Here is a 22,787-nt window from a genome sequence, read left to right as displayed (position 1 = left end):
ACTCGGGAGCTCTGGTGTCCAGTGACAGCTCTGCCACTGACCCACCCTGTGGCCTGGGCCCGTTTCTGCCTCCGTGAGACGAGGAGACCTGTTTCCCGGTGCCGCCTGGGGCCACGCCACTTGAGCACACACCCTGGGTCCCGCTGACCTCATCCCCGGGCTGGCATTTCCACTGCCCCCGCTGCGGAGCGGCACGGCTCGCTGCCCAGGTCTCTGGGAAAGAGGCTCCGCTGGACTGTGTCTTCACTGGGCTCTGGTGGACAGGAAGTGCGTCCTCTGACAGGCCTGCTAGCTTAATAAGTATCATTAGCAAGGGGCAGCTACTAAATTCCCCGACGTCCACTTTCCGAGCCACCAGCTGGCGTCAAACGGAGAACGGATATTGAGGACACGTCAACACCCCCTCGGGAGGTCCCCGTGGGAGAAGTCACGCCGTGGCCCTGGCTGGTGGCTCCATCCCCTCGCAGGCTGGCACACCCTCCTCGTCTTCGTCCACCGAGAAATAAGATGCCTGGTGCACTGAACACGAGTGAGTGGACAGCGCTTTGGGGACTGATGACAGTGGCTGAAAGTGAATTCAAATGCAAGGAGAAAAAGAAAAAGCCTGTGGGGAGGGCTGAACGCTTTCAGGCCAGAGAGGCATTCCGGACGTGACCTTCCCCTCCCCATTTCAGGGACGGGAGGCACCGCTGTCGCTGGTCTCCCTTTCCCACGCCAGACGGCCGCGGCCCACATGGGAGCACAGCCTGTTCTCAGTGCCGCTGCCAAGCCAGGCCGCTGGCAAGCAGGGCTCGAGGGCACAGAGGGGCCCAACGTGAGGGCTGGCTGGTGACACAGCCGGTGCGGGGTTCTGCCGCACTCCTGTTCTCTCCTGTCGTGTGAGATCCGACACGGCCTGGCCGCTTCTGGAAAGCCTGGCTCCCTCCCGGCCCATGCACGCGCTGGGGCTCTGAGGATGACAGGGAAGAATTACGGACCACAGCAATTACCCCAAGGTCTGGTGTTGTAAACATTTATTTAAAAAATACTACGGAGGAGAGACGTGGATTCAAAAAAAACACAAAGTCATATACAGAAACAAAATATACTGGACCAAAAAGAAAAAGACACCATAGGCATTGCAGAAGGGAGGACAGTGGAAAACTATTTACAGGTCATTTATAAAAGGGCAAGTCTATAAAAGAGTGTAATACCAAAGTATAAATGCAAAATATAGTGGCACATCGTGTGAACGGGAAGAGACAAGTACCTCAGAAACGGGCAGTGGAGGGGACCTGGTGGGCTTCGTTCCGCTTCGTCTGCAAGGCCACTGGCGGTGTTCGGGCACACACCCCCTCGGTCTGCGCAGCACAGCAGCCCGGGGGGGCAAAGAGGTGAGGAGCTGTGAAAACAGCATAAAACGACCCAGAGGAAACCATCTCTATCAGAGAAATAAAAGACAAACTCAGGTGATTAGTGTACAAACAGGGCCCGAGTGAGGTCATGGGCACGGGGCGGCCTTGGGAGTGGGTGGGACACGGTCTCCTCCTGGTTTCTCCTCCGATTCTCCTGAGCAAGGCCCAGGCAGGTACCGGCCCACTCCTCAGTAGCTGCTCCAGGTCAAGGTCAAGGGCACGTGGGCTCCTGCCCCTGAGCCTAGTCTTGGGCAGCCTGGGGAGATGACGCTGAAGACTGCTCTCTGAGACACTTCCTGGGGTTTCCTTTGTCTGATTCTCTTCATCCCTGATGACTCCCACCGGAACATTAGGTTAAGTGTTGCTTGTGGTAATTACATAAGCTACATGCCCATTGGGGCATGGCCCACGCTGGGCGGGGCTTTGGTGCCCCAGTCCTTCCCTCCTGCGTGCGCGCTGGGCGCCCGATGGCGGCTCCTTCTCTCTGGGGAGGCAGTTGTGCTGAGGGCAGTTTGGAAATGCTTCAAGAACTCTGGAAAGCTGAAGACTGACTTGTCACCAGGGAAAGAGCCCTGCAAGAATCTACTTTGCCTTAGAGGAGCATGATGGAATGGAAAGAGAGCAACTGGAAGTGAAGACTGAGCACCTTATCAGGGCCCCCTGGGAATTTGAAAGGAAGGTAACTGTGCTCACTGCCGACCTGCCAGGCCCCGCTCTGGGCCATCCTGGGCCTGGCTGTGCCCCCACGCTCGCCATCCCCTCCTGCCTCTGGAGCCCCTGTGTGCTCCCCCGCGACCCTGCTACCCTCCAGACTCAAGCTTTCTATCCAGGATTAGCAGTGCACGTCACAGGAGAGCAGGTGACGGGGCCCTGAGGACCTGGAGAGGACGGCGAGGAAACTCTCCCCATCGCAGACTCCTTGGCTTCCCCCCAGACCGGGACCCAGAGGCTGGCTGGTGGCGGTGCCCTGGCCTATCTCAGCCCCCAGTCAAGAGCCGTCCTTCACATGGGGGGACGGTGCGGGGTGGGGGGAGTGGGGTGATCCCCGGGCCGCACTTCCCAGGACGTGGCTCTGGACACGTGTCCTCAGCAGGCGGCCCGAGCGAGGGGAGTGTACACTCCCTGCCTGGGGTGAGGCGAGCAGACAGTCCCCAGGCCCTGCTGACTCAGCTCCCATTCAGGGTGCTCCTTCCTCGGGACAAAGGGGGCAAACGCAGAGCCAGTGGAGGTTCTCCAGGGTGGAAGATGGAAAGGAAGCGCTCATCGACCTTCCCGCCTGGCCCCGAGGGCTCAGTTTTGAAGCCCCACACGCAGGGAGGAGGCTGGCGTGCCCACGGCCGTCCAGAGAGCGGGAACGCCACAGACAGAACCTGGATGAGGCTCCGGGGGCCAGGCGGAGGGGGGAGGTGAGCACAGGAGGGTGGCGGGCAGGACAAAGTCGTGGCGCCGCGCTCCATGGCGGCCTCTGCTCTGCCCGGTGCCGAGCTCTGGGCCAAGGTGCCCACACGCGGGTCCTGCCGGCCGCTGGCCCGCCGCCCCGGGCGCACACAGGGAGCTCTCGTGCACCGCCGGCTCCTGCTACCTCTGCACGATGTCGCTGATCTCCTTCACGGAGCTGAGAAGTTTGCTGAAGTCCTGAGTGGCCGCCGGGCCACCGCCTGCTGTTGCTGGGCAGATCTGCAGCTCCCGGAGGTTGTTCTCCAGTTTGTTGATGGCCTCACGGAAGGCGAATTTGTTCCTCATTTGCTGGATGGAGTCCACATAGCTCACGCAGAACGTGTAGAGGTTTTTGCCGGCTTCGAGCACGGCACTGTGGCTGGCCATCTGCTCCGAGTTCTTGGAGATGGCCAGGCACAGGGCCTCGGTGCCATCCAGCACCATGCCCTTGGTGATGGCGCCACTGGCAATCCGCTCAGGAGGCTGCCGGGTTTTCCGAAGAGACACGCGGGTTGATATGAGTGGGATGAAGGCGGTGGAGGACGGCTGGTCCCCTGCCAGGGCAGAGGGTGCTGACGGCAAGGTGGTGGGGGTGGGGGCGGGGCTGGTTGGGGTCCCTGCCGGCTTGGTGGATGCCGGCGGCTTTGGCACGGATGGGAGTGCAGGCTTCTTGGCGCCCTCTCCCAGCTGGCCAGGCTTGGCGGTGTCGCTGTTCACGGCGTCCGCAGCCAGAGCCACAGGTTTCGCCTTCCCCCCAGCGCCTGCCTCCCCGGCTGCTTCCTGGCTCGGGCTCTGCGAGGGCTTCCCGGCTTTGCCAGTGGAGGTGGGTGGCGGGGGCGGCGGGGCGGGTTTGAGCTTGGACAGCTTCCCCTTGTCTCTCCCTGGGGACTCGGAGGCGGCCTTGTGCCTCCTCCCCCGGGGCTCCTCTGCAGCAGCGGCAGCGGCCTTGCTGGGCCCTCCGGAAGCTCCTGGCCCGGCCCGGCTGGTGGGGGGTGCCGGCTCGGCGGGTGTCCCCGCGGCAGTGGGCCTGCCGGCATCCTCCTTGTGGGGAGGGCTGGAGGGAGGTGCAGCCGCACCCTGCCTCCGGAGCGGTTTCGGCGTCAGGCTGGGCGGGCTGGAGCCCGGGCTGGCCTCAGCTGCGTCCTTGAAGACCTCGTCGGCGGCCTCCTCGGTTTTCTTTACCAGCCGGGGTGGCGGGGTGACCGTGCCTCTGGTCATCTGGTCAGACCTGTTCTCGCTTGCCCGTTTCCGAGGCAGGGCAGGCTTCTCGCTTTTGTGGCCTCCGAAGGTGGACGAGTCGAACTGCCTGCCGGTGGACTGCAGGTCCCGAGGCAGGGTGACTGACCGCCACTCTGTGTCCTTGGCGCCATGGGGCACGCAGGAGGCTGAGCAGGACCTCAGGAAGCGCTTGCTGGCACCACCACCACTCTCCTCTTCACCGGCAGCCAGCCGGCTGCTGGTCAGTGTGCTGGACTTTTTCCACAGGTGGGGCGACCGGAAGCCCGCGCCCCCAGACTCCCGGAAGGCTCCGTTGGGGACCCCGGCCCCGCTGCTGGGCTTCGGCATTTTGGCCGACTCCACTGTGTCCAGGGGTGCCGGCGCCAGTGCCCCGTTGCTGATTTCCCGGCCTTCCTCCTCACTGGCCGCTTTCCGCTCGGGTGGGCCATCCATCTCCCGGAAGGAGCTGCTGCGTTTGGGAGGGGTCGGGGCAGTTTTCTTCTTCTTCTTGATCAAGGCGCTGAATAGGTTGGTCTTCTTGTCTTTGGGAAGCAGGCGTTCATCCTCATTGAGGCCGCCATCTGGAGGACCCCGCTCTTTTCGAGGGAGCAGTGGAGATACAGTGGGCTCATGGTCCACAGGATCTGAAACACACAGGGAAGAGCTGAACAAGTCCAGGCCAGAAGCGACGAGCCTGGCCTCGCACGGGCCGGCGGCCTCTCCTCACAGAGAGGCCCTGCATCTGGTCTCTGGAGGCCTGCGTGTGTGGTTAGGCTGCCCGACCCTGGCGAGCGACCTCTCTGCTCACCCTCGGCCTCCTCATCGATGAATCGGAGCACATTAGAGCTACCCGGAGTGCTGCAGTGAGAATAGAAGGGATGTGGGCATTTATCACAGCTCCTGGCACGGAATCCTCAGTTGGCACTGCATGTTGGTGTTGTCATTACTGGGCAGAGCTAAGATCTCTCTCCTTGAAGACAGCAGAACAAAAAGCTGTGGCACCTGCGCCCACTGCCCCACCCCTGTTAAAGCAGAAAAGGCCCCTGCACACCACCATCTGGAGGGTACAAGGCAGACGAGGCCAAGCACAGGGTCAGGAGCTGGGCCTCTCCCACCAGGCGGCTGCTTGCGGCTCCCGCAAGGCTGGGCAGGAGGGAGAGGGGCCGCGTGCCACAGAGTGCAGTGACAATGGGCTATTATGCTCAGGGAACTAGAAGGGTGACCTTTTAAAACTTTTAAATGGGCATCCTTTAAATATGAATAACAGCGCCTAAGAAATCTTTCTGGCGTTGCCAAGCTCCCCGCGAGTGAGTGACAGAGCTCTCCCTCCGAGGGCGGCAGCAGCGCGGTGGCCGTCAGCACCTGGGACGCTGAGGGACAGGGCATCTGTCAGAACAGCAGGCTGCACACAAGACTGCCAGATCCAGGCAAGTCAAGGCCTTCCCCAAACCTCAGCCCCGTCGGAGGAAGGCGAAGAGAGTGAATTTCTAATGAATTATGCACAGCTCTGTTTCAGGGGCTGAACAGCTAATTGACACTCTTGGCACGCCATGAGATTACATATCAGAATACCCCTCAGATGAATACTGATGGGGGGTAAATGAACATGATGGCTTATCACTGGCCTTTTAATAAGCCGCAAGTTCTCAGAGTGGCCCCTCCTCCCCACCGCTGTCCCACTTCCTGACGTCAGGACGACTAACAGAAGGATAGAGAGGCCAGGTTATAGATAGTTTATATGCTGTCGAAGCAGGGCAAGCAAGACAGTCCAGGGAGTGTGCAAAGAAAGCAGGATAATTTATCTCTTATGTAAACCTTTTAAGTGTATATTTTTGCTATATTTCACAGTAAATATATTTGTGCAGCAGTACATATACAATACCTATGTATAGGAGCTACACATTCAACTTTTAAAATATGGGTACATGATGAAACAATAGCAAGGAGAGATAAGAAATGTTAAAACTTCCAGATGTTCAAGCTGGATTTAGAAAAGGCAGAGGAATCAGAGATCAAATTGCCAACATCTGCTGGATCATGGAAAAAGCAAGAGAGTTCCAGAAAAACACCTACTGCTGCTTCAGTGACTACGCTAAAGCCTTTGACTGTGTGAATCACAACAAACTGTGGAAAATTCTAAGTGATCAATGTGAAGAAATAGAGGAAAACAATAGAATGAGAAAGATTAGAGATCTCTTCAAGAAAATTAGAGATACCAAGGGAACATTTCATGCAAAGATGGGCTCAATAAAGGACAGAAATAGTATGGACCTAAAAGAAGTAGAAGATATTACGAAGAGGTGGCAGGATTACACAGAAGAACTATACAAAAAAGATCTTAATAACCCAGATGACCACGATGGTGTGATCACTCACCTGAGCCAGACATACTGGAGTGAGAAGTTAAGTGGGCCTTAGGAGCATCACTATGAGCAAAGCTAGTGGAGATGATGGAATTCCAGTAGAGTTACTTCAAATCCTAGGAGATGGTGTAAACTCCATATGCCAGTAAATTGGGAAAACTCAGCAGTGGCCACAGGAATGGAAAAAGTCAGTTTTCATTCCAAACCAAAAGAAAGTCAATGTCAAAGAATGTTCAAACTACTACACAACTGCACTCATTTCACACGCTAGCAAAGTAACGCTCAAAATTCTCCAAGCTAGGCTTCAACGGTACATGAACTGAAAACGTCCAGATGTTCAAGCTGGATTTAGAAAAGGCAGAGGAATCAAAGATCAAACTGTCAACATCTGCTGGATCATGGAAAAAGCAAGAAAATTCCAGAAAAACATCTACCACTGCTTCACTGACTATGCTAAAGCCTTTGACTGTGTGAATCAAAACAAACTATGGAAGAGCTGGGATATACCAGAACACCTTACTTGCCTCCTGAGAAACCTGTATGCAGGTCAAGAAGCAATAGTTAGAACCAGACATGCAACAACAAACTGGGTCCAAATTGGGAAGGGAGTATGTTAAGGCTGTATATTGCTACCCTGCTTATTTAACTTATATGCAGAGTACATCATACAAAATGCTGGGCTGGATAAAGCAAAAGCTGCAATCAAGACTGCTGGGAGAAATATCAGTAACCTCAGATACAGCACCTTTATGGCAGAAAGCGAAGAGGAGCTAAAGAGCCTCTTGAGGAAAGTGAAAGAGGAAAGTGAAAAACGCTGGCTTAAGACTCAATATTCAAAAAACGAAGATCATGGTATCGGGTCCCATAACTTCATGGCAAATAGATGGGGAAACAATGAAAGACTTCATTTTCTTAGGCTCCAAAATCACTGAAGATGGTGACTGCAGCCACGAAATTAAAAGATGCTTGCTCCTTGGAAGAAAAGCTATGACAAACCTAAACAGTTTATTAGATAGCAAAGATATCATTTTGCCAGCAAAGGTCCATATAGTCAAAGCTATGGTTTTTCCAGTCATCATATATGGATGTGAGAGTTGGATCATAAAGAAGGCTGAATGTTGAAGAATTGATGCTTCTGAATTGCGGTGTTGGAGAAGACTATTGAAGAGTCCCTTGGATAGCAAGGAGATCAAACCAGTCCATCCTAAAGGAAATCAAGCCTGAATATTCACTGGAAGGACTGATGCTGAAGCTGAAGCTCCAATACTTTGGCCACCTGATGCCAAGAATTGATTCATTAGAAAAGACTCTGATGCTGGGCAAGATTCAAGGCAGGAGGAGAAGGGGACGACAGAGGACATGGTTGGATGGCATCACTGATTCAATAGACATGAGTTTGACCAAGTTCCAGGAAATGGTGAAGTACAGGGAAGCCTGGTGTGCTGCAGTCCACAGGGCCGCAAAGAGTCGGACACGACTGAGTGACTGAACAAGAACATGATGAAAAAAATTGGAATCATGGGGTCTTGTAGATTCTGGCTTTGTCCTGTCCCTTCCCATTCAGCCAGAGTATGTGGCCCATCAGAGCAATCCCCTAGAGGCAGCTAAAACCCAGACACCTGGCCCACTGCAGACATCTCCACCCAGTTGGTCTGCTCTGGAATCCATACTTCTGTATTTTCTTTTTGGTTGGGGCGACTACAAAACCAGAGCAGCCTTGCTCAGAGCAGAGCCTGGCACACAGGAAGCACTGGGTCCATGTTTGCTCATGTTAACCCCTCCTGCAGTGCTCCCACCGCCCTTGCTAGTCAAGGGGACAGCACCAGTCTCTTCTCAGGGACAATGAGGACCCCAGCTCTGCCCCGGGGGCCTCATGGCTCCATCAGCACCAGGGAGCTTTTTGTATCAGTGCTTTCACAACGAGCTGCTCTTTGTTTGGTTCAGTGTTTATTATTGCTCTATCTGTCCACAGTGCAGAACAACCACAAACAGTGTGAATGATACATGAAAAGGTGGGCTTGTTCCTGTAGGTTTCATGAACATCTCTGCCTATCTGACTAGACTGACTGCGGAAGCAGTGGCTCCTACCTGGTGGGGGCGGTGGGTGGGGTGGGTAGAGAGTGCAGAGAAAAGGAGAACGTTCCTCTCTGCAGCTGGCCCACTCATGAGGGATGTGCCTGCCTTTCAGTTTAGGGTTGACTCCCTGGGGCCCCCGAGGCAGGTGGGGGGTGGGCACATACCAGTCTCTCCTGGGCCCTTGGAGTGGGGTGTCTCGGGCATGTCGGGGGTGTCTTTGTGCTCAGCAGCTCTCCTGGAGGTTCTCGTCTTGGTGGGCAGTTCTGGGGCCTGCAGCAGGGTACCTGCAACCCCTCGCATGCCTTTCTTCCCCAACTCCTTTTCCACTTCTAAGAAACACCAAAAAAATTAAGAACAAAACCAGCAGTCATCAGCAGTGGTATCATTGTGGTATGTTGGCTTTCTCTTCTTAAGGCAACAGTAGTAAACTATATACGGTTACAGAAAAGGGACACACACTCTGCAGAAACAGTACTTGAGCAATTTTCAGAACCCTGGCTGCAAGAGACGGAAAGCCACCCTCAGCACCCCTGCTCCGCTTTCTGGTCTCCGGCGAGATGCTGGCCCACACGCTCTAGCAGGAAGTGGACTGAAGGCCTGGGCTGGGCCCCACATGGCTGTCCCTCCCAGGTCGACCTCGCTCTCCACCACGGGCAACCCCAGGACGGGCACTTTACCATCTGATATGCTGGATTCCTGGAACATCGTTTCAAAGGCTTGGTGGATCTCAGCGAAGGAGGGCCGGTCGGAGGGATTCCACTGCCAACCTGCGGATGAGACCCAAGTCAGACTGCCCACGACGCCTCGCGAACATGGGGGGACGAGACATTCTCAGTGGAAAGTCTGGAAATTAACATTCCAATCCTGCTTAAGCATCTTATGCTATGACAAGTTAAAGTGATGAATGTCACTGTGTCCTATTACAGACACTGAGAATTTGAGAAAATTTTACATACTGGCAGGAATATGGAGTCTAAAATCCCAGAGACAGGCTGACAGCAACAACTACATTTACAAATAGGATTTTACCAGCCTGCCTCCAGCAAATGTAGAAAGTTACGAAAGCCAATAGCTTGCTTCCTACCTTACCCTTACTTCATGGTTATCAAAGCCCAAGTTCCTCATCAGAAAAGATGTACTAATTAAAACAAGGTTAAAATGAGGATTAAGGGATGACTAAATCCCATTAGGTGAAGACATAGAGTCCCTCTCAGAAACTTCTGCTGAGAGTATCAATTCATATAACCTTTTAGAGAAAAAGATGATAAAACCTATCAAAATTTAAAATGCACTTAGCTCCCTGAACCAACAGTTCAACTTCTAGAAGTACTAGCAAAGTGCACAGAGGTCTATGTATGAGGGTGCTGGTTCCTGCCTTATTTATAATGACAAAAAAAAAACAACGACGACAACAAATATGTAAAGCAACCAAATGCTCATCAAAAGCGGACTGGATGAATGAATAAATCATGCAATAGATGCCAGACAGCTACACAAAGATATGAGACAGGAAAGTGGGGGAAAGAGGGTGCACTTGCTCTGAATCACAGACATGGAAACACAGGCCTGTTCCACTGCTAAGTACAAAAAAAAATTGAGGTGATAAATTTTTATACATTTTATATATGCACACACACGTTACATACTTATACACACAACCTATAACACACACATAACACATACATACATGTAGCGCGCACACACATATAACACACACACGTGTGTGTGTATATGTATGTGTGTATGTAAATTGCTGAAATTTCAGGGCCCATAATATATATGGGCTTCCCTGGTGGCTTAGCTGTAGAGAATCCTCCTACCGATGCAGGAGATGCAAATTGGATCCCTAGGTTGGAAAGATCCTGGAGAAAGAAATGGCAACCCACTCCGGTATTCTTGCCCGGGCAATCCCACGGACAGAGGAGCCTGGCAGGCTACAGTTCACAGGGTTGTAAAATTTGGGGTTCTTATTAATAAATGCAAATTTCTTGTATAGTAGGCAAATATTCTGAGTGACTTTTATCCACCCAGGCTTGGTATCCATCGGTCTCTTTTGCATGAAAAACAAACAAAAAACCCTCATAAGTAAAATACTATATATGAATAAAAGCGCATAGAAACATGGAAAAAAAAAAGTACCAAACTGTACAGTAGTTGCTTCTGAAGAATGCGAAAGAGAGGAAATGGAGCACTTTTAACCCCTCACTTGACACACACGCCCTGCACTGGGTTGCCTACAGAGCCCACATCAGAACCAGCAGGGGGAGGCTCACATGCTCGCATGAGTTCGTAGACCTTCTCTGGGCAGCCTTCCGGGCGCTCCATGCGGTAGTCTTTCTCCAGCAGCTCATACACCTGGGACAGGTCAATTCCTGGGTAAGGTGACATGCCATAGGTAGCAATTTCCCAAAGCAACACTCCAAATGCTAAAAGAAAAAAGAAAGAGCAAGACTGTTCAAGATGCGTTTAAGATTTGACTGCACCGCATTCAAAACCAGCTAACTATACAGCAGACTTCAGAAGTTATACCCTCAGAAGCAGCCCAGACACTCTGACATTTTATGAGGTTCTTAATTACCAACAGCCCTGGACAGAACAGGACAGAATTAGGCTTTCCGGTCACTCACGCCCACGGACTAGCACATGCTATAGTAGAGGAGGGGCCTGGGGTGACCAGCCCCTCCAGGGTCTTTCAGGGAGCATGGCCATCTTGTTGGGAGATGTGGCGGAAGGCGCCTAGGACTGGAACTGAAGAGGCCATTTCTAGTCGTCGCTCTGTGACCAACTAGCAGCGTGCCTCCAACAGGCACCTCTCCTGGGTACGTGAAGTTATCTCTAAGGTCCCTTCCAATTCAAAAAATTTCATTAAAATCTAACGAAATCACTGAAATTCCAGGTCCCACTAAGGAACCTGAATTCCTTGGAGAAGTGGGTGGTTCAGGTCTGGGGCAGAGAATGAACCTGGAGTATTTCATTCATTTCAGATAGCACAGATGCTATAGAAGACTATAGGGTTTTATCAGAAAGAACCAGGAATAATTTGAAGTTCCCATGAGCCAAAGTTGAGACGATCTGAATATCAATTTTAAAAAACTGCTGCAGTGGATTAGTCTATAATATACTCAAATATAATTAAATCCAAGAGCTTGTAATAATACTACAAAAGAAAAACAAAACCTAATTGGTCCGGAAGCAACAGTTAGAACTGGACATGGAACAATAGACTGGTTCCAGATAGGAAAAGGAGTACGTCAAGGCTGTATATTGTCACCATGCTTATTTAACTTCTATGCAGAGTACATCATGAGAAACGCTGGACTGGAAGAAACACAAGCTGGAATCAACATTGCCAGGAGAACTATCGATAACCTCAGATATGCAGATGACACCACCCTTATGGCAGAAAGTGAAGAGGAGCTAAAAAACCTCTTCATGAAAGTGAAAGAGGAGAGCGAAAAAGTTGGCTTAAAGCTCAACATTCAGAAAACGAAGATCATGGCATCCGGTCCCATCACTTCATGGGAAGTAGATGGGGAAACAGTGGAAACAATGTCAGACTTTATTTTTTTGGGCTCCAAAAATCACTGCAGATGGTGACTGCAGCCATGAAATTAAAAAGATGCTTACTTTTTGGAAGAAAAGTTATGACCAACCTAGATAGCATATTGAAAAGCAGAGACATTACTTTGCCAACAAAGGTCCGTCTAGTCAAGGCTGTGGTTTTTCCAGTGGTCATGTATGGATGTGACAGTTGGACTGTGAAGAAAGCTGAGAGCCAAAGAATTGATGCTTTTGAACTGTGGTGTGGGAGAAGACTCTTGCGAGTCCCTTGGAATGCAAGGAGATCCAACCAGTCCATTCTGAAGGAGATCAACCCTGGGATTTCTTTGGAAGGAATGATGCTAAGGCTGAAAATCCAATACTTTGGCCACCTCATGCGAAGAGCTGACTCATTGGAAAAGACACTGATGCTGGGAGGGATTGGGGGCAGGAGGAGAAGGGGACGACCGAGGATGAGATGGCTGGATGGCATCACGGACTCGATGGACGTGAGTCTGAGTGAACTCCAGGAGATGGTGATGAACAGGGAGGCCTGGAGTGCTGCGATTCATGGGGTCGCAAAGAGTCAGACACGACTGAGTGACTGAACTGAACTGAATTGGTCACCACTGGAGGATATTAAGAAATCAATCTGTTATCTTAGAAACTGGTTAATAATGGCAAGGAAGTTTATATTTGTCTTTCCTGTATGAACTGTACCCCCTACTGTAATCAGATGGTAGGAGGGAGGAAGTTTCTTCTTATAGAAGTATGGAGCTCATAAATGAATAAGGAATGACAGAACCAGGGAACTGTCATTTGGCAACCCCCTCATAAATCAGTGGCTCTAGACAGAGGGAAAATCAAGAATTACGGGGCTACTGATCAAAGGTACCCTTCCTTCCTATGAAGTACTCTTACCAAAACAAAACAAGTCAAACCCAAATGTGATCAAGGTGTCTAGGTCCAACTACCCACTTTCTGGGAACAGTGAAGGCTGAGGAACATGAGAGACAGTGAGCAGAATCCAGAATGTGGGAGACTTTAAAGGACAAATGGCAGGACCTCTTCCACAAACAACCAGTGAGAGACACAGAGACAAAAAAGGAGTTTACAGATTAGGGGAGACCTAAAGAATATCATCAACTAATTGCACTGGGAAATTTGTATTTTCACCCCAATTCAAACAGATTTTAAAAAAAAAGCATGACTTTTATGATTAACTGGAAATTTGAACATTGATATTTGCTAATATTTAGAAACCGGTTCCTTGATGGCTCAGCAGGTAAAGAATCTGTCTGTAATTCAGGAGACACGGGTTCGATTCTTGAGTCGGGAAGATCCCCTGGAGAAGGAAATGGCAACCCACTCCAGTATTCTGGCTTGAAACATCCCATGGACAGAGGAACATGGTGGGCTACAGTCCAAGGGGTTGCAAAGAGTCAGACACAACTGAGTGACTAAGCACGCAAAATTCAGAAACTAAGCTCAACTTGCAGTTCTACAAACACAAAAGCCGTCTTTAAGAGACATATGAAATATTCATGGACAAAACATTATGCTGTCTGGAATTTATTTTGAAATAATAAGGGTTGGGGCTGGGCGGGGGGATAGGGTGAGAGGGTACCACGAGGTGAAGACAGCAAAGCTGGGGGTGGCAAGTGCCTGGAGTCACCAGGCAACTCTTGCCTCCTTGACTGCCTGCTGACAATCTGCATAACAAAAAGTAAAAATAAAATACTGTCACACAAGGCTTTGGAGAGGAACATTCTACTTGAATCTCAAACCAGACTCTGCAGCATTCTCTCCACAGAGGCAGACCCTGGGTGCCTGCAGGGTGGGCTGGCTGCCCTGCACATCCAGGCAATCTAACAGTGAAGAAGACAAAGTTGTTAAGTTGGGGGAAAGAGTTCATCTGAATTATTTTGGAAGAGGAAAAAAAACCTCACTTTTACCTCATTTAGGAGAGAAAACATGGGAGAAGAGATTTTTAAAATTGAAAAAGAAGTAAAAGAAACAAAAAGAGAAGGAAGCAATGAGAAAGAAATGAAAGAGCAAGGGAAAAGGAACTGAAAAGGCAAGGAGAGAAAGCAAAATGGGGACACAGCCCCACCCTAGACGAAGGCGAGGACAAAACCAAAGCAGTGGCCCTTACCCCAGATGTCCGACTTGATGGAGAACTTGTTGTAGGCCAGGCTCTCGGGTGCCGTCCACTTGATGGGGAACTTGGCCCCGGCGTGGGCTGTGTAGGTATCCCCTGTCATCAGCCTGCTCAGGCCGAAATCAGCCACCTTCACCAAGTGGTTTTCCCCTACCAGGCAGTTTCGGGCAGCAAGATCTCTGGGAAAGGAAACAGTTTATCTGTGAGTTCCTGGCTGGCTGTCAGCTTTACAAATCTTCCACCACTGTTTACCAAGGGGCAACACCCACAATGGGAAAATGGGAGATCCTAAACAAATACATCTACTTGTAAATAGTAACCACCAAGCTCTACCTGCAGAGGGTGGCAGGGGAACAGGCTCCCTGGCCCCACGACCTGGAGTGAGCAAATCACCCTAGGACTCGGTTCTCTCCCCCATAAGATGAAGATGATGATAGCGGTGCTTGCTTCTTAGGGTGGCTGTACGTGGTAGTGAATTCACAGTAGAGCACTGACTGATGCCTGGGGACAGTGTCCTTAGGAGTCTGTTCAGCTACTACTGCCCTGTGCCAGGCACCGGGAGCGGACATCCAGGCCAGGCCTTGATCTCGAGAAACTTACTCAGCGTGAGTCTCTGCTTGTCCTATTTAGACTCAACAGGATAAAATAAAGCCCACGACATTCTTTATCCAAATTGTATTTCCCACTTTCCTATTTCTTCCTGATGCGTATCCAAATGTATCCTATGGATTCTCTCCTGTATAATCGGCTTCCTTTCGCCTCCTGATTCTCCCACGGAGGCAGGAGCTTAATCTCTGGTTCACGGACGTTAACCATGAAATCGCAAGGCAACCTGGAGTGCGGGGTGAGAAGAGGCACCTGCTGAAGGCGATGGCTGTGTGAGATAGCCTGATCACCAGCAATGAGAGGGAAAGGAAATTCAGGAGAGTTGTGCCTAATAGGATTTCAGTAAAGCATTTTAAGTTTGCGTGAATGAAGAGAGAACGAAGCGAGCCATGCAAGGCAAACCAGAAGTCAAGAAATTTCAATTTGCAGCCTCAGAGGGTTCACTTTCCTGAGTGACAGGAGCCTCTGAAGCAGACTCTCATGGAGCACAGAAAAATCTGTCATACAAGGCACCGCCAGCAGTTCACACACGCTCCTCTTACTCCTTACTACGAAGTTCCATGTACAGGTTTCATACTTGAGTTAATTGGGAAGGAAAGGTCACCACGGTGGCTGGAGAACATCTTGTATAGAAGACTCCGGCAAAGCCCATCAGGCCCTGTCCTGCACAGGCCGTCACTCTGCTAGGAAGCCATTTCCACCGGCAAAGAATGTGGAGACCAAGATAATTGTGGCATGCTTGAAGGTCAGAACACTCCAGGCTTTGAAGCAGCCAAGATGCTTAATTTAGAACTACGCATACACAATCCTGACAATGGTGGAAACATCCCTGAACCAGATGACAGCAAGTTAAGTGGAGAATGAAATGATAATTACCAGAAGGGAGGGGAAAACACATACACACACAACACGGGAACAAAACCCATGTAGGGCCGTTTCTGAGAGCTTGTGGGGAAAAAACACGCCAGCGGCTGCTGGGAAGGGGTCACAACACTACTGATGAGCCCCAGCCCTGGAGGAGTAACAGGTGCCCTATGTCACAGGGAGCCCTGCCAATGAAAAGGGGCGCCTTCTGATAAACTTCATTCAGTATTCCTCTTAGTCCAAAATGATTCTGCAGTGAAATACTTCTCAGCCTGGCAATGTCAGGAACCTGGTGTTTGCCTTTGCTCCAAGGTCCAAGCAGCTGCCGGCACTAAAACAAGTCAGAGGCTGAGCCAGAAGACCTTCTAGGTTGGGGTGTTTTTTTGTAAAAGGATGCCCGGGTCCCACTGTTGCCCCGTGACTCCGCTGGTGCGGGGAGGGTGGCCTCTCGGGGCTCCTACCTGTGGATGAAGTTTTTCTTCTCCAGGTACTCCATGGCGGACGAGATCTGAGTGGCCATGTACAGCAGCACCACGGCGTTCACCTCCTGCCGGTTACAGTCCCTCAGGTAGTCCAGCAGGTTCCCATAGGTCATGAACTCAGTGATTATGTAGAACGGGGGCTCCCGGGTGCAGACCCCTGCCAACGAGACAAGGCTTCAGCGTGCCGCTCCGCTCCCAACGGAACACACACCAGAAAAGATGAGCGCTGAAGAACGAGGCTTCTGAGACAGATTCTCACTCTGCCCTACATCCTGGGCCCACGTCCTGTGATGACTCCACGCACTCGCCGGTTGAGATGATGCTTCCGTGGGAGGGACGTGGTTCCCCCCTTTTTCCTTCCTCTCAAGCCCATGGGCTTCAACAGGAAAGAGGCTGCCGTTGAGTTCAAGAGCAGAGGCCGGGCCACATCAAACACACTAAGTCATCACCCCAATGGATATATGGATATTTCTACGTACAGAATCGCTTCAGGAAGGAACTTCTGAAATTCTTACGTTTCAAGATGTTGATTTGAGACTTGTGCTTGACCACTTTCGGGTATCAACTAAAAGTTATAATATTCTCTCTCACTCATGTGGGCACATGGACACACACACACATATACCCCATCTCTCACTTGTGTGGGTGCACGGACACACACCTGCCATCCATCACTAGTGTGGGCACATGGACACACACACACACACACACACACACCTCATCTCTCACTTGTGGGGGTGCACGGACACACACACCCGCCATCTCTCACTTGTGCGGGTGCATGGACACACACACACACACACACACAAACACACCCATTCAACACAGGCCTCTTTGTACCAAGGGCTGATGCAGGTGGGGAACAGACGTACAGGCCAGAAACTTTAAGGCAGTGAGCCATTCACCTCTGTTCCAACAGCGCCTGTATCACTTGGAGAATTTAATTCAAAGTTCAGAGCTCCTCACACTCACCGAGTAACTGTACTAAATTGGGGTGCTTGATCTCTTTCATTACTGCAGCCTCTTTCAAGAACTCCTCCACCTCCATGGTATCCTCCTGTAGGAAAGAAGAAGTGATGACATTATCTCAGCAAGGAAAGTGTTCAAGTGGGGAAGTACGACTTGAACGGTTAACACAAGCTGGAGCTCTGACGGGCAATGATCCTGGTCCACCGGTTTCAACCATGACATCCTTCTGGACAGGTTCCAAGGTAGCCAGTCATCAGCCCAACAGCACAAAGAATTTTCCACTATGGCATGAAGCTTTTGAATTCTCACCCTGAGCACGACAGCAAAGCCGGCTAGGTATGTTGGTGACTTGCTCTGGTGACTCCGTGCAGACTACTTGTTTCCATCACCTAGTGAAGTTTACGGGGAGGGAGGGAGACGTGTGAAGGCAACCACCACAAGCATGGTACCACTTCCCTAAGGAACGGCTGGTTTTCAAGGACTCCCCAAACGTTTACCATTAAAAAAAAAAAAAAATCACTTGAAGAATCCAAAAGGTACTTGATTCAAGAGAAGGGACCTTGATGACACAAAAAGATGTATAGCACTACCAAAGAACAGGGCCTCAAGATGTGGCAGCAAGACAGGACGCTGAGTTTCTTAAGAACGTGGTCTCAAGCGGCCCTTAATGAAGCAATCGCCACTACCTGTCAGGTCAATTTACTCAAATCCTAAAACAAGCCTCACTAGCAGCTCCCCTAGCAACAGGTTCATAAATGTGATCACCAGCCCACACCACGTTTTAGCGAGTTCACAGTATTTAAATGCCAAGGGGAGACAAAAGTATTAGCATATGCCCAGAGCAAACGTGACAATATTTCTACATTTCCTCACCTATCAGGGTGGAGTGCTGCGATGCTGGGTCCTGGGGTTGGCCCTGTTATCAAGATCGTGGGGGTGGGCTTATGTCGGGGAGACCTCTTTTCTGACTACCAAAGGAAGAAGCCAGTGGATGAGATGTCACGTAGTCTGTTGCTATAAAGGCCAACGAGGGAAGTGAGATCCTACCCTCCCAGGTTTCAACATGGAGTCTGAGTCTGTCTGAAGAGCAAGACTGCAGGGGAGACAGGGAGAGCACGTCTTGAAAACCAGATTCCCCAAGAAGAAAGCTTTATCAACTACTTTAAAAGTGGAGCTTTCTTTACATTGTACCTGCGGCCCCTCTGGGAAACCAAGAGCTAAAGTGTCCTACTCACTGTAGCTGCCAGTTCCCACCCTGGCACCTGGGGATGACCTCCAGAGGACAGGTCGCCCTCTACTGAGCACTGTCCTGCTCTGGTCAATCATGTTTACCAGCGAAGACGGACCAGTGAGGATGTGTCAGCGCCCTGAATCACTCAGCTCAGGGCTTGGTGGGACTGAAACGCAGACATAATTTACTGCCCTATAGAAATGGTGAGGGCTTCCCTGGTAGCTCGGTGGTAAAGAATCCACCCAGCAGCAGCTCAATATCAGAAAAACAAACAACCCAATAAAAAAACTGGCAGAAGACCTAAACAAACATTTCTCTAAAGAAGACATACAGATGATTAATAAATACGAAAAGATGCTCAACATTGCTTATTATTAGAGACATGCAAACCAAAATATAATGAGGTATCACCTCATTGTATGAGATGATGGCCATCATGAAAAAATCTACAAACGACAAATGCTGGGGAGGGTGTGGGGAAAAGGGAACCTCCTTGCACTGTTGGTGGGAATGTAAGTTAATAACAGCCACAATGGAGAACAGTATGGAGATTCCTTAAAACCACCGTATGACCCAGCAATCCCACTACTGGGCACATACCCTGTGAAAACTATTTCAAAAGACACATGTGCCCCAGTGTTCACTGCAGCACTATTTACAACAGCCAGGACATGGACGCGACCTAGATGTCCTTCAACAGATGAACGGATAAAGAAGTTGCGGCGCATATATACAAGGGAATAATACACACCCATAAAAAGGAACAAATTTGAGTCAGTTCTAGTGAGGTGGATGAAACTAGAGCCTGTTACATAGAGTGAAGTAAATCAGAAATAGAAAAACTAGTATCATATTAACTCTTACATATGGAATCTAAAAACATGGTACTGATGAACCTACTTGTAGGGCAGTGTTAGAGACCCATAGACAACAGATTTGTGGACACAGTGGGGAAAGGAGAGGATGGGACAAATTGAGATAGAAACATATACATTACCATATGTAAAACAGTCAGTGGGAATTTGCTGCAGGAAGCAGGGAGCTCAACTGGTGCTCTGTGATAACCTAGAGGGTGGGATGTGGTGGGAGGTGGGAGGCAGGTTCAATAGGGAGGAAACATATGTATACTTATGGCAGATTCATGTCGCTGTATGGCAGAAACCAATACAACCCTGTTAAGCAATTATCCCCCAATTAAAATTAGATAAATTTAAAAAAGAAAAGAATCTACCAAACAATGCGAGAGGCCCGAGTTCCATCCCTGGTTTGGGAAGATTTCACACGCCTTGCAGAGCAACTAAGCCCATGAGCCACAATTAATTCCTAATTTTTAAAGAAATCTCCATACTGTTCTCCATAGTATCAATTTACATTCCCACCAACAGAGCAAGAAGGTTCTCTTTGCTCCACACTCTCTCCAGTGTTTAGTTGTTTGCAGATTTTTTTAAGCATCTACTGAGCCCACGTGCTGCGACTACGGAAACCTGCGTGCTCTGGAGTCTGTGCTCTGCAAAAAGAGAAGCCACTGCACCGAGAAGCCCACGGACCGCAATTCCAGAGTGGCGGCCCCACTCACCACAGCTAGGGAAAAGCCATGCAGCGACAAAGACCCAGCAAAGCCAAAAAGAAAGAAAGAAAGTTGTTTTTTTTTAAAAAAGGTGAGCCATTCTAAGGTCAGTTAAACATCCTGGGTGGTGTCTGTGTCATGCTGCATGGGTGGGAAAAGAACACACCCCTGCCACCACCTTCCTGGCTGTTTAATTCTTCAAGTCCTCTCTGTCCTGAGCACGCTGAGCAGACCACACTGTCTCTGGCGTGGTGGGCTCTGATCTACCAGGGTGAAAGTGAAAGCTGCTCAGTCATGTCCCACTCTTTGAGACCCCATGGACTACACGGTCCATGGAATTCTGCAGGTCAGGATACTGGAGTGGGTGGCCTTTCCTTTCTCCAGGGGATCTTCCCAACCTAAGGATCAAACCCAGGTCTCCTGCATTGCAGGACCACACTGTCTCTGGGGCGGTGGGCTCTGATCTACCAGGGTGACACACTACTACGGATGGCTGGGGGGCAAGTGCCTGCTGGAACCACCGGACTCAATGCCACTCACGGGAAGGACCAGGGCCTGTACGACTCCTGCTCAGCCAACAGTACGTTCAATAAGCAGCCCTCGAATGAAGGCTTGTAGGCGTAAAGGCCCCCTAACGAACCACGCAGAGTGAGATCATTTCCGAAGTAATACTGCTCTTGTAGCTACTGACTCTTCTACAAGAACCACGTTCCAGGTCTTGAGGGGCGTGGACGTGCAAAGGAACTCTTCGGCTTTCAAAGGCATCCTTCTCTCTCTCCTCTCATTCACTCCACTCACACACACACATGCAGACACACACACGGCATGTGGACAGTATAAATAACTCCTTGTTTTTTGTCTTTCAGGACAATCTTGTGTGAACTTGTCTCCCCCTGCTGGAAGCAGGCCTGGTTCAATTTTTAACTTAAACTACTAACAGCATCCTACATTGGTAGCTGTGTTAAACTGGAAATATCCCTGATGCTATCCTGTTATAGTCCTTTCATTTTAAAAATCTCCATCACCTTTTTGAAGAGGTTTCTTCCATTTACATAGTAAAATAAAAGGAATTCTGAATGATTAGGGCGAAGTCCACACTGTGAGTAAAGGCTGTGAATTTCAGTCCTGTCTGTCAAGGAGGGAGATGGGTCCCCTGGCCTCTCTTCACGAGGCCTGACTGGATGTGGACGAAAGCTGTGGCTGGCCCAGTGGTTAAGAGGATGCTCGTGAGGTATCCCCACCGAGCTCTGCTGCTGTGTCACCGTGGTCAGTCACCTACGTGACAGGCAACAGTGTCGCTGGACTTGTCGTCTTGCCTACCGAACGGAAAGAAGAGCATTACCTGGCTCGTACACAGCGCCAAGGGCAGCACTCAGAACACGGTCATCACCACTCTGGGGGATTCACTGTCACTATTATTAAGACAGCTGATCTCTATTCCTGAGAAGCAGGCTAAACATACTGCTTGTATGGAAGACAGGCTGGTTCTTTACTTAACATTGGTTTTGGGGTCTTTTTCACATTCTCTCAGACTCAACATGTCACAGGTAGCTTCATCCTTTTTGCTCACTGGCCTCATCCCCAAAAGCAGGAACTCTATGGCACAGGAGAGAACACCATTTTTAAGTCCAGCCCAGCTCTCAGTCCTCTCCAGACCTCTCTCTTGGCCGGGCTGGGCTCGTGTCTAAGGTAGGTCAGCTTCCACGTTTCGTGTTTACCCAACGTCAGAGGAATGCAGTTACAAGCACACTGAAGTGCCACCCCGCACCATCAGCTCGACCAGGATCAACACGCGGGAGAGACAGGGGAGGTTCTGAGCTAGAGTGAGGAAGGCGGCTGGTTCACAAATCAGGTGGGGGGCTTAAAGCGCAAGTGAAAAGTCCATAAGGGACGATCTCGGAGAGGAACCCCAGACTCTGGTCCTCAGTAGTGTAGCCGTGTTGAGCTCCATGGCCAGAGGGAACCCACGTGACAGGGCAGCAGCCCCTCTCCCCAGCACATGGCTCCTCACGAAGCCAGAGCGACCGCGGAGGGTTCCTGGTGTCCTGGGGCCTTCCCTTGTCTGCTTGTGACTGGAGCTCTCCAGTAAGATCAGCTTCCTGGGGGTGGGCCGGGGGAGTAACAAATGCAAAACCCAAACCGAACACATACTGTGTCAGCGCAGGTGTGGAAAACGGGCACCTCCTCCACACGGGCGCTCGAGTGCGCACTGGTACGAGCACGTGGATCCAGCAGTTTCTTCTCAGAGGAACTGACCTACCAGCTCAGTCTCCCACATGTGCAAACACGGAGAGTCCCTGTACCCTACGTGTAACAGCAAAGGAGAGGAGAGAAGACGCATGTCTACGGAAGGCTAGTAAGATACTAAAATATCGACCAAAACCAAGGCCACCTTCCGAGTACTGTCAAGGAGGAACTGCCAAGATACAGCAACAGAAGGTTCAGAGCTGTATCTGTAGCAGGCTACCACATGGTTAAAAAGAGAACACACGTGTGGACTATTTCCGGAAGGACATGACACTCAAGGGTGGAGGGAACTATGTATATGTATCACCTACTGGAAAAACAGGTCAGCAGCTGAAGACGGGGCTAAGCTCCAACTTTTTTCAACAGTGCTATTTTCCACTATTTTAACAGTAAATTTGTCAGCTAGCTTATGAGTCAATATTAACACAATTAGATCAATGGCAGACTTTTCCAAATTTTATTACTTACACAACTGTTTATACAAAGATGACTGATGTACAAACTTTTACTAGACAGCTCAAGACTGTCAAAATTCAAACTAAACGTTCCCCATGAGGAGGCCTTTGCTGTAATTCCAGTTTCCCACCACAGGGGTCAACCTCAGTTCAGTTCAGTCGCTCAGCCGTTCGGTC

The 22,787-nt window shown here is 50.3% G+C and overlaps 1 protein-coding gene across 2 annotated transcripts in view; it reads right to left on the bottom strand.

Annotated features, from left to right (window-relative positions):
* Window positions 1-996: 996 nt before the first annotated feature.
* Window positions 997-22,787, bottom strand: part of ABL1 (ABL proto-oncogene 1, non-receptor tyrosine kinase) — a 138,907-nt gene continuing 117,116 nt past the window's right edge. For both annotated transcript variants that reach the window (XM_052649675.1, XM_052649676.1), the window contains exons 5-11: window positions 17,114-17,198; window positions 16,121-16,298; window positions 14,184-14,368; window positions 10,762-10,914; window positions 9,166-9,255; window positions 8,653-8,817; window positions 997-4,693 (exon numbers count right to left, since the gene is read on the bottom strand). In XM_052649675.1, coding sequence (XP_052505635.1) covers window positions 2,973-4,693; window positions 8,653-8,817; window positions 9,166-9,255; window positions 10,762-10,914; window positions 14,184-14,368; window positions 16,121-16,298; window positions 17,114-17,198 — 2,577 coding nt within the window. In that variant the 3' untranslated portion in view covers window positions 997-2,972. The remainder of the gene's footprint in view (window positions 4,694-8,652; window positions 8,818-9,165; window positions 9,256-10,761; window positions 10,915-14,183; window positions 14,369-16,120; window positions 16,299-17,113; window positions 17,199-22,787) is intronic.

Source organism: Budorcas taxicolor, chromosome 11 (assembly GCF_023091745.1).
Source record: "Budorcas taxicolor isolate Tak-1 chromosome 11, Takin1.1, whole genome shotgun sequence".
NCBI classification, from domain to species: domain Eukaryota; kingdom Metazoa; phylum Chordata; class Mammalia; order Artiodactyla; family Bovidae; genus Budorcas; species Budorcas taxicolor.
Note: the sequence above shows the minus strand (reverse complement) of the source record. Positions and strands in the feature narration are given on the sequence as shown.